This window comes from Cuculus canorus, chromosome 1, assembly GCF_017976375.1.
Source record: "Cuculus canorus isolate bCucCan1 chromosome 1, bCucCan1.pri, whole genome shotgun sequence".
In the NCBI taxonomy this organism is placed as follows: Eukaryota; Metazoa; Chordata; class Aves; order Cuculiformes; family Cuculidae; genus Cuculus; species Cuculus canorus.
In genome coordinates this window covers 148,755,509-148,771,268 of record NC_071401.1, presented here as the reverse complement: position 1 = coordinate 148,771,268, position 15,760 = coordinate 148,755,509, and the positions used below count along the sequence as shown (strand labels likewise).

Genomic DNA, 15,760 nt, shown 5'->3' with positions numbered 1-15,760 from the left:
TTGTGAGGAAAACAACTAAGCACTGGTAATTTTAAGCCAGTGCAATCATTTAGGAGACCTGGGGGTGGAAAACCAGTTATTGGTTAACAGGCCTGATTTGAAATGTGTTCTGCCTGACCCCTCAACTGTAGCGAGTCAGGAGCTGTGCTTCCAAGAAGCTGAAAGGCTTTTTCACTGAATCATTTAAAGCCTGGGTTGCTTGTAAATGTTAATATCCTGCTGGCTCACTGAAATGCAGCTGGTGGATAGAGAAAGTGCAATACCTAAATGCGTGCTTACAATCCAAAGCAAAACTTACACAAGATTTAGGCTGTAGTTTGGGATGTCCTCATTGAAGGCTTAGGCTAGGAGGAAAGTGTGGTGGAGAAGATCTGATGAGGCATCATCTCACAAGAGTGAAAGTCCCTTTGCCCTGTGCAGCTGATACAGTTGTGATACAGTAGTGCTTTGCACCCCACATTCAACTCTGCCTGGCAACCTCAGGTCTTTCTCTGTGTTGCACTGGTGTCTCAGTGTGGTTTTAAATCTGTCAGCTGTGTTCAGGTAGGATGGAGTCAGTCTCGCAGACAAAGCTTTCAGAGTGTACCGATGAGCCGAGCCTACTTTATGCAGTCTTAGATGACTGCTTGGAGAACAGAGCTGGGTGGAATTTGGCCTCAGGATTTCCTCTTGCATCAGCGGGGGAAGGCAGTAGGCAACCTTTGTAATGCTGAAATCATAACAATTGCAGGCTGAAATCCTACTACTGCTGAAGTATCACTATAGCAAAATGTAGGTTGGTGTCAATGCGTATGTACCTTTTCCCCTCCCTTGGCATCTGCAGATAAAAGCCTTTTTGAGTTAGCTGTATGTATTTGTGGTATTACAAAGGCTTTGTCCACTTTAGTGTTTGTGTGCTAATGGATGAGCTTTTCTACTTACCTTAGTAGTAAAATATTTTTCAGGTGAGAATATATATTTTTTTTCAGGCAGTCATCTAAACCACCTCTTTCATAATTTTATCTTTAGTGTGTTTTCTTACTCACCATCCAGTGCTTTAGCTTTTTCTATCTTAAGGAAAACTTGAAGTTCTTGCCTTAAGTTGGAGATATGTTGTCCTGTAGAATAAACATAATGCAAGGGCAGGATTAAAAAAAACAAATGCACAACCGTATTAAGAACGAAAAACAACTGAAGGGCTCTGTAAGAGGAGGACTGTAGGTAGTGGCAAGTACTTTGCTAATTTGGGTAATAAGTTAGCACCCAAGGATGATAAGTAAGATAAATACTTTGGATTATCAGATTTTCTTTTGCTTAGTGTGGTAAAATGTAAAATGTTCCCAAAGCATACATACATTACATGGTCTTGTTTATTTATGTCTGTGGTTAATGTATTTACAATAGATCATATTGTTCTATCTAATATTCTGCATTATGTCATAAAAAATAAGAAGGATTCAATTTGAGGCATAAGTATTCTACTTTGTTAGGGAATTTTCCCTGACGAATGAAGATAGATCACAATAGTCTTTCTTGAATTAATATAAATGCAGATTAATGCAGTCAAACGTGTTATTTTTCCATAGGCAAGATAGAAACACAATCAGTATGAGTCTTAATATTGCAGTTTTGTTAAAACAGATTTTTTAACACTCATTTTTGGGGCTGCATTTTGCACACCTTCTTTCAGATTAATCAATTTGAATTCATTTAGGATGCTAACAATTGAGTATAATGGCAGTATAATTCATTTATTTATATAAATGAATACCAATTTTCATCAGTTATAAAAAATGAAACAGAGTAAAAATTCTAAAAGTTTGTTAAAATCAATCCACTTACTATTCTGCAGAGTGTCCCAGATGACTGCCTCATGCTAAACTCATGCTTAGCAAATTAGGGTTGTTTTCTTTTTTTTAATAATATAACTAAAACAAGACAACATTTCTACATTCCCTGCATTTCTCTTGGGTGCATTAAGTCATATAATTATTCTGCTATTGATTTCTTTTGTCGGTTTTTCCATCCACGCACCTATTGGGGAAAAAAAATTATTAGTTGGGACCTCAATGATGAGATTAGTTTAAAAAAAAAAAAAAAAAAGCTAACATGAAATAGTAACATATTCTGGAGAGTAAAATTCTGTTGAAAACATGTTCCAAGGCTTTCCAGGTCTTTTCTGGGATTGGATTTTTTTCAGTCATCATTTCTAGACCCTAGTATCACAGATGGATAATGAGAGAAGGGTGAGGTTATGAGTTAATACTATGCTGCTTCTAGTTGAAGGTCAAAGGTTTGGTGTGTTAGCAACACTTTATCACAGAGTTTCTGTTAAGTACTGCTCTAAAATATTGTTGTTGTTTTTCTTTTATCCAGGGTTTTTGGGAAAACCACACAAAACTCATAACGGAATATGGGCCTATTTGTGGGTAAGCTTAACAGTGCCATCAGCGTTCTTATTTACTGGCTTTTGCTGTTTGGGTTTGTTGGGAGGGAGAAGAGAAACCGCCAAGATAACATGTTAATAAAAAAAATGTTGTTTCATTATGTGTAGAAAGTAACCTTGGCTTATTTTAGTTCAGCATTTGGAGTTGGACTTCATTCTTCCCTTTCTAATTTTAATTACACACATAAACTTTAGTCTTTTTCAGAACCGTATAAAGCTACCAGCTTTCAGTATTCTCTTTTCACCCGCATATTCTTTAGATTTATCGTGAACAGTGGAAATAATAATTTTAATGTCTTAAAAACACCCCTTACCTAGTTTGTGAAATAGTATGAATTTGGTTCAGCTGCTGCTATCTATATTTATGCAAAATTCCTAAACTTGAAGTACAATGAAGTACAGATTAGAAATGAGGCATTCCTCTCTCTATAGCTCAGCTGTGCTATCTTAGCAGTTTCTTAGGAGTAAAGTGTGTCCCTTCATGCAAGCACAAGAATATGATTTCTGTTCCAAGAACCATTTTCCAGTTGTCATCGTTTTAAGTGGAAATGCAGTTATTTTGTGGCTTCCATTTTTGTGGTCAGTTGGTGTTTCCAGCATAACTATTATTTCAATATGTAAGTATCGAGCAATATCACAAAGTACAGACACTCAAAATTTTTTGTGTGTGTTTTGAGACTTGTAAGAGAGCATATATGAATATGTTTGAGCATATTTGATCATAAACTATATAAATATAGTTTATATGCTCTTCCAGCAAAAAAGCTCTATCAGAAAGAAGTCTGAGTTAGGCATACGAAGCATTCGATGCTTCGGTCACAGCTGCCTTGTGGCGTTTAGGCTCAGCCCTAAGGACAAAGTGCTGCAAGAACTGATGGAAATAATGAATTCCAAGGGTTAGGTACTTGTCTGAGAGGAAATAATACAGTGTCTTGGCTGACCAGGAATGGAGAAAGATATTCATTAACACTGTGGCAAGTTGTGTGTTGTGTAACAAATGGAAAATGACTGAGGCTTATTATCTCCGTGACCTTTGGTGTGATGCCCGTAAGTGGCAATAATGTAAGAACACTGGCATTCATTCCTCAGTGTATTTCCCTCCTTTTTAATATTGTGCCTATTTTTTTTATAAGCTGAAATTGAGACAAGTTGCTGTTTAGTCATCCGTCTGCTCACTTGGCCACACAGAGGCTATATCATTGGAGAAAGAGATGTATAATTACAGTGTGAGAACAGATAGAAAGTCGCATTTTTCCAGTCTACCCACAGCTGTTAGGGAGTGAAACCTCTGTGAGAATTGCGTGGACTGTAAAGCTGGATGATGGTGGTAGTGGTCAGCCAAGACAGTTCTACCTCTGGGATCTTGTCGGTAAGAGGAGTGAGCTGATTGAGCATAACTATGTCCCATTTATTGGGTGCATGAAAAACTCAGTTTGTGAGGGATCTAGCAGACGGGCAAAGAATAAATGCTGCTTTTTGATATCTCCCAGGAAAACAAAGCTGGGATCAAACATTGTTGTCCTTGAGGTAAACTTTATTTATAGCGGAAGAAGGATGTTTTAAAACCTGGTTTGTGAGCTGCTGTTCAGTAGGTGTTGTATGTGTCAGAGGGTATTTATCATGGTCCTGTCAATTAAAGAATTTCCTTCTTCCCTATACATCTTCTGTGTGGTTTTTTTTGTGTCCTTTGAAATAGGCAGTAAATGGTAGGTGTGTTTACATGTACGGTCCCGGCAAGGTATTGGATCTGGCAGTTTGAAGAAGATGTGGCATTTTGCTTTTCCCAGATTGAAAACTGCTTTCCGATAAGCATAAAGAGCAATGATCTTTATTTCCACAGTGGTGAAGTGAGTTGAATACAAATCTTTGGAACTGAAGCCTTTTTTTTCTTTCTAAGGTCACTTGAACAGTCTGAATGATACCATCACAACTGTTTTCTTTTGTGTGTGAATTGGTTTCCTTGACAACAGGATGTCAAATCAACTTTTCAGCTTTAATCAAGTCAAAACAATATATCCCTATCATTTCAAAAGGCCTCAAGTCGTAGAGAATTATTTCAAATAAGGCTTTTGTAGGTCACAAAAGCATTTTTCTTTTCTTCGCTCCCAAGGAGAGGTGATGGTATTACTCTTTTATAGAGAGAGACAATGCAAATAGTCTTCAGTTGTGAGTGTGTGCTGTGAAAACTGTCTGTTTTCATATAGAGATGACCCAAGATGGAAGCCAAGGCAGAAACAAAAAGCTCTGGTTTGGTGCAAAACCAGGGTTTTAGCGTTTCTGTTCAATGAGGGAATCCAAGCCATGGACATGACTTTTGAAGAGATCTTGCAACAGAGTGTTAGTTTTTAGTTCATGTATAGTTTGATGTATCTTCTATAAAAATACCTCCTCTAAAATATATGTGCTGGTTCTCCATACCAAAAATAGAAAGTGAAAAATATCCTGTTTGGAAAGCAATGTATTGATGCATGTTAAGATTTGTGTTGAATATTCTCCTTTTTATGGTGAGAGTTTTGCAGGAAAGCGGTCTTCATTTCGGTGGAAATTAGTGATTTACGTCACTTATCTTTTGGATGAACTTTGGTATTTTGACACTTTATTTTCACCCATACCGTATCCAATTATTTCATTTCAGCTTTAGGTGATGGCTGCTGATCGGAAATAGGTGATAATAGCAGGCAGATAAACAAAGAGCTTCTGAGTTGAAGCTGAGAAATAATGGGGGGAAGTATACTTTATGGAATCAGAAAAGCAACTGCTACAACATGAGCAGAGCCGTAGTGGCAAAAAGTTAATATTATTTTATATACACACTTTGTATGTGTTTGACTGCTCTACTGTGATTGCATCATTATGACTTTACAGCCCTGTAAGCATGTATGGCTGATACGGAGTTGGAGAATAGTGCCAAAATAAGTAATATATTCTTGGCCCAGCAACACACCACCAGTGAAGGAACAGAAAATATGATATAGCCCCAGGCACAGAGGTGTTTGCCTCTGGGATGAATGAACCTATTCTGCTTCAACTGTAGCATTGCACGTGGATGTGGAGAAGAGTGTAGGTGTTCATAACATAGACCTCAGTGCATATAATCAGAGTAAGAACAGAAGATTAAAATTCAGTGCAGCTTGTAGGGTGACACTCTTTTCTTCATGCCCTTTTGCATCTGAAACAGCTTGCAGCAGGTCAAATCCTGTTCTTAGTCTTCCTTTACTCGAACTCTCAACTTCAACCTGCTGTGAGAAATCTGACCAATTATGTAATAGAATAAGTGCTAAGGAGGACAAGAACAAAGTAAGGTAGGTGTGAAGAGATGCGTCTAGGAGTAGCAAGAGGATGGAGTTAGGATTAAAACGCCTCCAGAACGCTGAAGACAATCAGGGCATTTAAGCCCTGGATTGGAGCTAGATGATCTTTAAGGTCCCTTCCAACCCTAACTATTCTATGATTCTATGATAATATACAGAAAGCAACTTGAAATAGGACAGCCAATTTTCTTAAGGTGTCTGTGGAATTACTCAACGTCTGATCTGTGTGCAGTGTTTTATTTTTTTCCCTAAAGATGTCCTAATATTTCTTAAACAATTTCCTGGTAAGTCATTATTGGGACCAAGATGAAGCCTGGTTACTTAAATGGTTGGGTGGTTTCAAGGATTAGGCTAGACCATGGAGTCAGTGACTTGAAATGTGTCCACGAGTGAGTGTTGATTGTAAGCTATGCTGGCAACTGATGGCTTTTCAGAAGTATCTGCAGCCTGAGTTGGTTCTAACTTAACGCTCGACTTGTCCTCTTCCCAAAAATGTTGCTGCAGATGGCAGTAGTTAGCATTACTACAGATGAGCCTATAATCAAACATTTGTGGATAAGAAACAGGCTTTTGTCACTGCTGTTCCTGGCCTTTGCATCAGGGCTGAAGCATACTGGTTAATCACTGTGAAGGTTTGGGGCTTTCCTCTTTTGTGGGCAAAAGAAGGACATGTGGTTCCAGGATTTGGGCACTTGGAACTTTTCTGGGAGTCTTATCCTTCCTCAGCACTCCTCAAACACCTCCGGGAAAACCTAAGGTAGATAGGGGCAGGATTCCCTCCTGCAGGAAACAGCTGATGCCTTCATCATGTGGTTAGTTTACCTGAAGAAACAGTGTCTTTATTGCCGTTTTAGTTTCACTTCGTTCTCTGTTTTTTTGGGGGGGGCTTGTGTGTGTGTTGTTTTGTTTTGTTTTGCTTTTCTTTTTTTTTTAACCCCCCAGTTTCTAGCCTCACTCTGCTTTATGTGAAAAGAGTAAGCCTAGGACAATATTCTCATCTTTGTCTCTGAAGGCTCATGTAAAGAAATAATTTAGTTTTATGAAACAATCTTACCCTGTTTGATTTCCTCTTCTACACTGGGGGGTCTAATGGACTTACTACCTCTCCTGTGGTCCTTCCTTTACTTTGATATTTTAATCAATTTGCTTTTCATATTTCAGCTAGAGAAAATCATGCCTGGGCAAGTATGGGGAGGAGGGAATAAAAACAGACTTCCTATTTCTGATCTATAGCCCTTCATGATCTGTATTTCACGTTTAACCCGATAAAGATTTTTGATAGCTTCACTTGCCTGGATTTTTGTTTTCTTAAGTGATATACTTTTATTGCCAGAGTCAAGTCTGTCATATTCTGTCAAGATTTTTTTTCCTCACTTTTTTCCTCATTTATGTGTTCTGAATTGTCCTTTGATTCTATAGGATTGTTAATCAGTTCCAGAATTTCAATTGTGAATTGGAGTTATCTTCTTTTCCTTTAAGTTTCTGCAAACTATGCATGCCCTTAAACATGTGCCTAACTTTGGGCACATGAGCAGTCCCATTAAAGTCAATGCTGTTACTCAGTATGCTTCAAGTTAGGCAGAAGTTTTTCTACCTTGCTGAATCAGGGCCATAAAAGAAACAATTGCATTTGTGCCTGAAAAATGATGTATACCAACTGCTGTTGGTACACATAAATACCTAGGTTTATTGTAGCTGAAAGAAGTTAATGGGGAGAAAAATATTTCTTTCCCCTTTCCACCCTCTCTTTTGACAGCACTTTGCATGTAGATAAATCTGTTGCTCCTCTATGTAATGTGCTAGCCATTCTCTCTGAAATAAAAGATTATCTCCAAAATTGGCTGAAGAAGAGGAGAATCTTAAAATTCTTAAGTTAAAGTTAAGTTCGTTCCAATGGTTAAATCAAGCCGCTGGCACAAGTCTGGCGAGTTACTTGTGGGTGTATCATCACCAGTTTCTCCTCTTCTCTCTTTTGCTAATTGGTCTTAAAAACAGAGCCTTTTATGGAACTGATGCCTAAAGATTTACTGAAAAGGTAGCATACTCTGTTCTGAGAATTGGAGTCTAATGTTATTGTTACAGTTCTAACAGGTTTAGTGGGCTGCCTCATCATTATGGAGCATTTTACATTCTGCGTATGGAGACCTGTGGGATGCAGTTTATAGGCAGAATTTATGGTAAATTAGTTGACTAGTTTAATTCTGGCATGTTTCATTTGTACTTAGGTCTCTGGAACATTGCAAATTGATGCTTAGTGTACTAGTAATGTTGGAGGCATTCGTTAATGAGTTCTTCGTAGTCATGGACAAAATCTTATGTTTGGACTATAACCTCCCATGAGAACCATGCAACTTGAGCTTGTCTAATCTAGGATGGCTGTTGATTTGTCACTATGTTCTCTTTCTATGCTAGTCAGGTCCTAGGACATTTGTGTTCTGCGTATTCACAGAGACTCAAAGGCCCTCCAAAATGTTAGTCCCAGCCCTTAGTGTAGCCAAAACCATTTGCATGGTAATTTTGATGCAAGTAGTGAACACTTCTGCACGCAAAGCTCCCTGTCTCCTTCTCGGAGATTCCAGACGCTGCCCTGGGGTAGCTGAGGTTCAGGCATGTGCATCCTTCTGCACTTTTCCCAAATTTCTTTCCTCTGTCCATAGAATCATAGAACCATGACTGCTCCATGACTCTATTGCAGCTGTTCAAGCCAGCCTAAGTCAAAGACCTGATGTAATCTTTTACACCTCTGGAAAGAGATTGTAAAAAATGTGTGAAATCCAACCAAATGAGACAGACAGCATTTTATATGTACTTGGCAGAGCAGCAAAGGACAGTGCCTGTCATCTGTATCACGTTCCTGATGCTCATTTCACTACTCACAGCAATTTGAATTAGTGTTTGCAGAGGGAAATCCCTTGGTCAGTGCAGGTCCACTGAGACAGCATTGGCCGGAACTGTGTCAGCTCTGAAGTCTGACAAGGGAAGCAGTAGACCAGGCCCTTGTACTGTATCTTAGCATTTGAGGAACCTAATTAAATCTTGGTCTACCCCTGCGGGTGCTGGTGCCAGCTGTGGCTGAGAGGTGGTTTTACCTCTGTCTGCTCCCAGGGAGGTGTTTCTTAGTTCCCTTCTTGCCTTGAACACTGGTAGTGCAGCACTTAGCCATTAAAGCATAGTCCATGTGAGCCCCAGGTTAAGGTTATATGAAAACTGAAGTTACTTTTGGAAATATGCTGCCTGAGGGGCATTTTACACCTTAAGTACGATATGAGTGATCTTTGATCTCTTCTGACTGCTCCTTAGCAAATTAATTCTTAAAATCATCATTTTTAGGAGCTTGGGATGGGACTCTTCTTATCATATAACACTGCTGTGATCAGCATCTGCATACCAGACAGCATCATCCTAATTTAATGCAGGGGGAGGGAATATTCTGAGTGAACCACACCATTATAGAAGCTAGTTTCCTAGACTTAATTTCACCTTAACCTATCCTCTTCACCATCTACCAGAGCCTGCATTTCTTAATCTTCTTAACAAGCAGTAAAATCTACCTTGTAATTTCTCCCCCTTTCCACTATTTGAGAAGAAGCAGGCTGAGGGCTTTTAAAAGGTCAAAAAACTTGGGCATTATTTTACTAAAACTGATTTTATTTCAAATATTTTGCTGTGCACTTTAAATGCTTTCATTAGGATTTTCTGCAGCACCCAGAAGTATTAATGCAAACCTGAAGTGGATACATACAATATGTAACATCTAGGAGGTATTAATGGACTTCACCAGCTATGAATCTGATTAAGAACTGGTGTTCTCAGTGCTGTGCATGGCAATTTTTAAATGAAGTTCCTGAATCATTTCCTCTCGCTCTGCACAAAGGGGGGGAAACTGTATCATCTCCCAATGTCTCTTGCCCACCTCCTTCCCTTTCTTGGCAGCATTTGAAGTGGATCAATTTTAAACTAATGCTGCAACTTAGGAGCTTCCTCCTGCCCCTCCTTAGTTGCCCAGCTCTTCACAGGAGGATCACAGTTACTACTTCTCCAGGTGACTCCCTAATGCCAGTTTACTCTTCTTTGTCATAGACTGAAGAAATCCAAAATCAGCTTGTGATTGCTTTTTTGTGTGCCATGAGAAGCACCAGTCGAAAGCGCTTTCCATTCCCCTTTTCACACACTGGGGTCTGGAGAGGAAGGATGCGGAGAACAGTAAATCAGCAGTCTGTTGCATGTCCCAATTCTCTTCAAGCCCCAGCACAGGCTGAAGCATCCATGGCTCTGTCACCTCCTTGTGCCCACCTTAATAGCAACTGCAGGAGGGAGACACACATGCTGGTTAGATTAGACTCTCTCTCCCCATGCTGTGGAGTCCTCAGATGAGATCTTGTGTGGCCTCTGCCCATTAGGACACCTAAGCATTCCACAGGAATAGATTGGAGATGTCTCTTATTTAGTTTCTTAGAAACGGTCAAATTTGCTGCTTTGCCCTATACATGGAGGCACTTTATGTTCTGTTGCTGCCTCTTGTCCTTTGATGATGCCACTACTTTGTTGGCTCTAAGGTTCGTTCTAATTTACTCTTTTTTGCTTTGACAACCTTGTTTTGTGGGCTTTGTATACATGCCTCTTGCTGTTATTTTTTTCTCCTCTTACATATTTGCTCTGGCTCTGTTTTATTTGTCCTGCTTCTCTCCATCTCCTTCAACTCTGTGCTATCAGTTCTCTATGCTCTAATTTTTATTCCTTCCTGTTTTTCTTATCCATGTTGAGCTGAAAACAGTAACATGACCTGACAATTTTTACGTCATCGCAAGGTTTATATGTACTTCCATAAATCTCTTCGTTACTCCTTTATTGTTTTGTCATATATAGGTTTTAGGTTTTGCTCTGCCATATTAGCCTGGGGATCAATTTTGGTCTACTGTGTTTTATTAGTAGTAAGGGGAACAAAACGTCTCCTTTTTCTTTGTTGGTTTGCCACCGTCTTCAAATTACCCTTTTTTCTCTGTTTGACTACCTCTCTTCTTTCTCTGGAGAGTCTGCTTTGTGTCAGACCTTCTTCTGGTGAACTGGGTATGATTTCATCCGGCAACAGGCAGAAGTATACCCCACTGCAAAGGAAGAAGTTCTTTTCTGCTGTTATTCTATTTTTTTCTAGCTTGGCGAGTGTGGAATGGGCTGAGCCACCATTATCCCAAGGACTGTGGATCTCTCTTTCCTTCCAGTAAATCTGGTGGCTAAATCTGGAGGCTTGTCTTGAAGGAGGATTTATTATAGTCATACTGATAAAATTGTACTGGTATAATCAAACAGCTGTAATAATGTCAAAAAAACTCCCATGCACAAACACAGCAGTTCTGGAATGACATTAACTACATAAGGGAAAAAAACCTGACCATCTCCTTCAGCAATTATCGTATCAATAGGGGTGTGCTCCCATCGGATTATTTTCTAGTCTAACTTAAGATTCAAACCACGTTTTGTCCCAGAATCTCCTCTCTTCCAAATGTAAACAAGCCTGAAAATAGTGGTCTAGACCTTCAAGCTGTTGTTTACTTCAGTGTAGCTCCATTAAAGGCATGGAACCATGACTGTTTGAGGATCTTGACCCAATATTTTTAGGTCTCTCTCATGTTATATAACTTTGATTTTTGGATGATGGTGCCTATTGAATAAAATAAGATTTTGTACAGCAAATTGTAAGATATATCCAGATGTCTTAAAGTAGTTTACAGAAAAAGGAGTGAGTTGGGAGCAATGTTGTGACTCTGTAAGGATAGACTTGTCTAAGCAGTAGACATTTTATCACTCAGCAATAATCCAGGCTTTTTTGGTCAATGTTGGAATCTATTTTGTTGAAAAAGGATCTTGATAAGGACACTGGGAATTGCTGCAAAGACTTTCTGAGTGACATTATGAGACGATCTTGGTTCTTTGAGACCTTTTATTGCATTGAACATCTTATGAAGTACACTGTGTGAAGGGCCAGAGTAAAATGTTATGAAAGCAGCCTAACAATTTTATATGTCCACTGGCTGTCCATTTGGCCCAGTGGGAAATAAGCTGTGCACAGGGCATGAGAAAGAGAAAGTAGGTCTACAAGTACAGTACAGAGGCAAATGTTAAAATAGGTCAGATGGTAACATAGCATCACGTGGAAAGGCACTAACCATTAACTATTAAATTAGTTTCTATTAAAATAATTTAAATTCAGATTTTTGAGGCAGAGAAGTGTATTGCAAAATGGGAAGAGTAATAGTTGAAGAATCTAAACTTATACTTCCTACAGACCCAATTTTTCTCCCACATCAACGGCGTTTCATTTGCTTTTGCCCAGTAACTAATGCAATTGGATTTTCATCAGTGGTGAAGAACAGAATCAAGTTTAGGAGACTACCATATTTTTCCTTATGTTCATTTTCTTAGCTAAATATTTAAACAAATGCACAATTTGTAAGCCCTCAAATAGCCCCGACACCCTTCTGATACACCTCTGTGTTTATATGGCCTCACAGGACTGCTTTGGGCATTGTATTCAGTATATTTCCCCATCCCATGCTTCTTTTGAGCTTGCCGTTTTCAATATTGGATTTCTGCAGGCAGCTGTTCCCGTGATTCACTGTAGCTGCCCCCTCCTCAAAATCCGCAGGCTGTCCCTGACTGCTGCCTCCTGCCAGAGGAGGCAAAGCAGTGGTGTGTGCTGAGGTCAGAGGGCAAGCGGGTGTTGCTGGCAGCGCTAAACAGCCAGGCAGCGTCAAACAGCCATGCAGACATCATTGCATATTTAACTGTAAGGTCTCTGCTGGATTAAAAAGGCTCCAGGTGAGGAGAATATGATCAATAATAATGGCAAATATTAAAAGTTGTGCCTTCTCTTGCTTTCCTCCATTCCCTTCTTTGCCTACAGGACACGAAGCATCTGAATCCCCCAGACAATTGCTCACGCATTTACATTTTCGTTTGCTTGGTTTACAGCTAGATTGTTCCAGCGTTTGGGAGGGGCAGCTATCAAAAAGGTACAGGCACTGCCATTGTGTTTTATTGTTGCAGTCCCTTTTTCCCTGTGAATGCAGGTGGGAGTTTTTCAGTGGGTTGGTTTTGTGGTTTTGCTTTCTCTTTTTTTCTAGGCATTTATAACCCTTGTATTGTCAGTCTTCAATCATTTTTGATAGATCAATATATTTACTTCAGTGGTGGTTCATCCTACAGTTGTGCTTGGTTTGGTTGTTCTTTTTTTTACTTTCTTTATAGGGGTTATGAATAGATTCAGTGGGTTGTATCTCTGCTAGATCTCTGTTGCTGCGTGAGTATCAAATCACTTGATCTTGCCCCAATACCTGTATATTTAGGAGGGAGATGAAGTTTTTACATTGGTCTGCTTTCAATTCTACTCATTTTCCCTTTTTGCTAGGTAGACTTTGAGCAGTTAAAAATGCTATTTTTGGTTCAGAAATGTTTCCCTCAGAAATCCAAAGTACAACTGCTGGTGTTTCATGTGTGCTTGACCGTTTTGAGGGAAGGGCTCTAGGAAACCACTCCAGCAGACTTCAGAGATCCAGAGGCTTTGGGGAGTAACATAGCAAAGCAGTGTTGAATAATAATATTTATTTGGATCACTCAGAAATGAAGCAGGTCCATGCAAATCCTGAAGTCTTTAGCTAGGCAGTTGTGACCAAGCCAAAGAGGAGAAATTTTTGAGTCCACATCTCACTCATGTCCCTGGGCAGCCAGGTGCGGTCCAGGATGGCTGCTTAATGTAGCTATGAAAAGAGCTTGAATGTGTGCAGTACACACATGTGAATTGGGTGCCAGCATTGGTGTGATATGCTGCACTCTGGCTGGCCATCAGGAGAAAGAGGTGGGTGAACAAGACCTGCTGCTTCATGGTGAAAGGGGTACACCCATGGAAGAAGAGAGAGCTAAATGTACTCCTGCATCCTCAGGGATTTGTGTTGTTGCAGGATACAGTGACATATATGCTATTCGTTATACAACTGCCCCCTTATCCTCCCTAAAAAAAGAGAGCAGCGAAAGAAGAATGTATGTTACAACTGGTAACATGTACAAAGGGGAAAATAGGTCAAGTAGGTAGTGCTCTTACCAATATTACTGTTTGAAACATGATCTATGTCTTATGACTGCACATTAAATATTAGGAAAAGTCCCCAAATGTGCATGGATTTCAGTGACATTTAATAATTTAAGCCAGGTGAGCATATTGGCTGTTTGTAGTGTTATCCCCATAGCTGCCTTACCAGACCTATATACATCCTGGTTTTCAGTACGTCCATTTTAGGCTAAAATAATTTCCCATGTTATGAAAGTCATGACTCAACTACTGCTCAGCAGCCTGTTGGCCATTTGTAACAGCAGATTTTCCTGGAAGTCATTACTTTGGAGTGCCATTGTCGGCTGTACACATAATTTCTGCTCCTCTCGTCTTTTGTGGCACAGATTTGCCCCTTGTCACTGATGCACAAGCTATCAGTTTTTTCCATTCTTTTCTTCCTTTTCTATCTCTGTTGAATTGCAGTTTCCTTTGTCTTCTGCATAGTGCACTGAAAGAGGTTAGGAAATTTGTAATGGTTATTTTTAATGGGTTTTTAACGTCCAGCATGACACAGATTGAATTGATTCAGGAAAACTTCCTGGAGCTGTAGCATTTTTTACTATTAAAAATATTTTTATCATTGCAATTTTTTTTGGAAGAAAATGCATCTATTTGTTTCCTTCTAGTCCTATAGCAAAGCCATGCTTTTTAATGTTTCCACATGGTCAGATATTAGCCATTCCTCAAGATAATTTAGTTTGGTCATGTGTACAGCCAGCATTTTTATTGTAAAGAATTTTGCTAGTGGTTTCATGGTAAACGTATAAAGCGTTGGGAAATGACTTTCATTTGGCTTAGTGTGCATTTAATAATACATTAACAAAATTAAACGGTTTTGTGTGTACGTTTGTAGATCTTAAGAATGTATACAAAAAGTACGCATTCCCATAGGTATACAAGGATTTTGAAAAATGAATCTTTCCTGTGTGCATTTTGTATGCTGTAGCATAAAAAAGTACATTCACAGGAGCTCAGTAGGTGGTTACTATATTTTTTTTCTTGTTTCAACGTATTTTTTAAGGCAGATCTGGGAAGAAAAGTGAGTCCCAGTGATTGTCCCTCTTGTGGCCAGTCTTGCAAACCTATACTTGCCTGACTAAGGCTAATGTTGACTGGCATCTGCATCTTCATTGCACGCTAATTGGATGAATGCATTGTCTCTTGTTTCTCGTTTATGAAACCCTGCTTTCATTTGCTTAAACTTCAAATACCTTCAGGTTGGTAGCCATGACCAAATCGAAGTGTCTTGTTTCTTATTCAACAAAGTGTTGTATACATGTGTAATTATGCAAAAGTCGATTTTGCTTACTCATTTCATAATGTTATTTTTATGATGCAAAACAACACTGTTTTGAGTCTTACCTTTTATCGATGAATTAATACAGTCTAATATTAATACAGTATTATTTCAGAATGCATTAACAAAACCAGGGCAAAGGAATAAAAAGGCACGGTGTGCAATATATTGTAACTCTTTCATTGATTTAAGATCAAAATGCTAGTAAGAAGGAGTGGACTGAAATAAAATTATGTATATGTTTATTTCAAACATGTGCAAAAAGAAAAATAATTGTATTGTCCACAACTGCTGATCGTATTTACAGGAGGCAGATGAGCTGTCTCACCTACAAAGAAATCAAAGATGAAGTGCAGAATTAAAACAAACAGAAACAGCCTACTGATTTTGAATGCCTCTGTTCTGAATGCCTCTTTTGAAGATATGTATGAGGACGTGACTTTTCAGCAGATAGAGACACTCAGTGTTTTTTGAAAGCCTTTTCTTTCCTTTAGGGCTAAAATGGCTAACCAAAACCAGAGATGTGAAAATCTCTAGCCACACTTGAGTCCTGGCCATGGTATGTAAAGTATATATGAGATGAAGGTAGCAGAAATGCAGATTTAACAGATAGCTTTTCTTTG

The 15,760-nt window shown here is 39.0% G+C and overlaps 1 protein-coding gene across 6 annotated transcripts in view; it reads left to right on the top strand.

The window, feature by feature from the left end:
* TBXAS1 (thromboxane A synthase 1) overlaps positions 1–15,760 on the top strand; it is a 243,142-nt gene that overhangs the window by 89,156 nt on the left and 138,226 nt on the right. For all 6 annotated transcript variants that reach the window (XM_054086768.1, XM_054086793.1, XM_054086766.1 and 3 more), the window contains one exon: positions 2,356–2,408. In XM_054086768.1, coding sequence (XP_053942743.1) covers positions 2,356–2,408 — 53 coding nt within the window. The remainder of the gene's footprint in view (positions 1–2,355; positions 2,409–15,760) is intronic.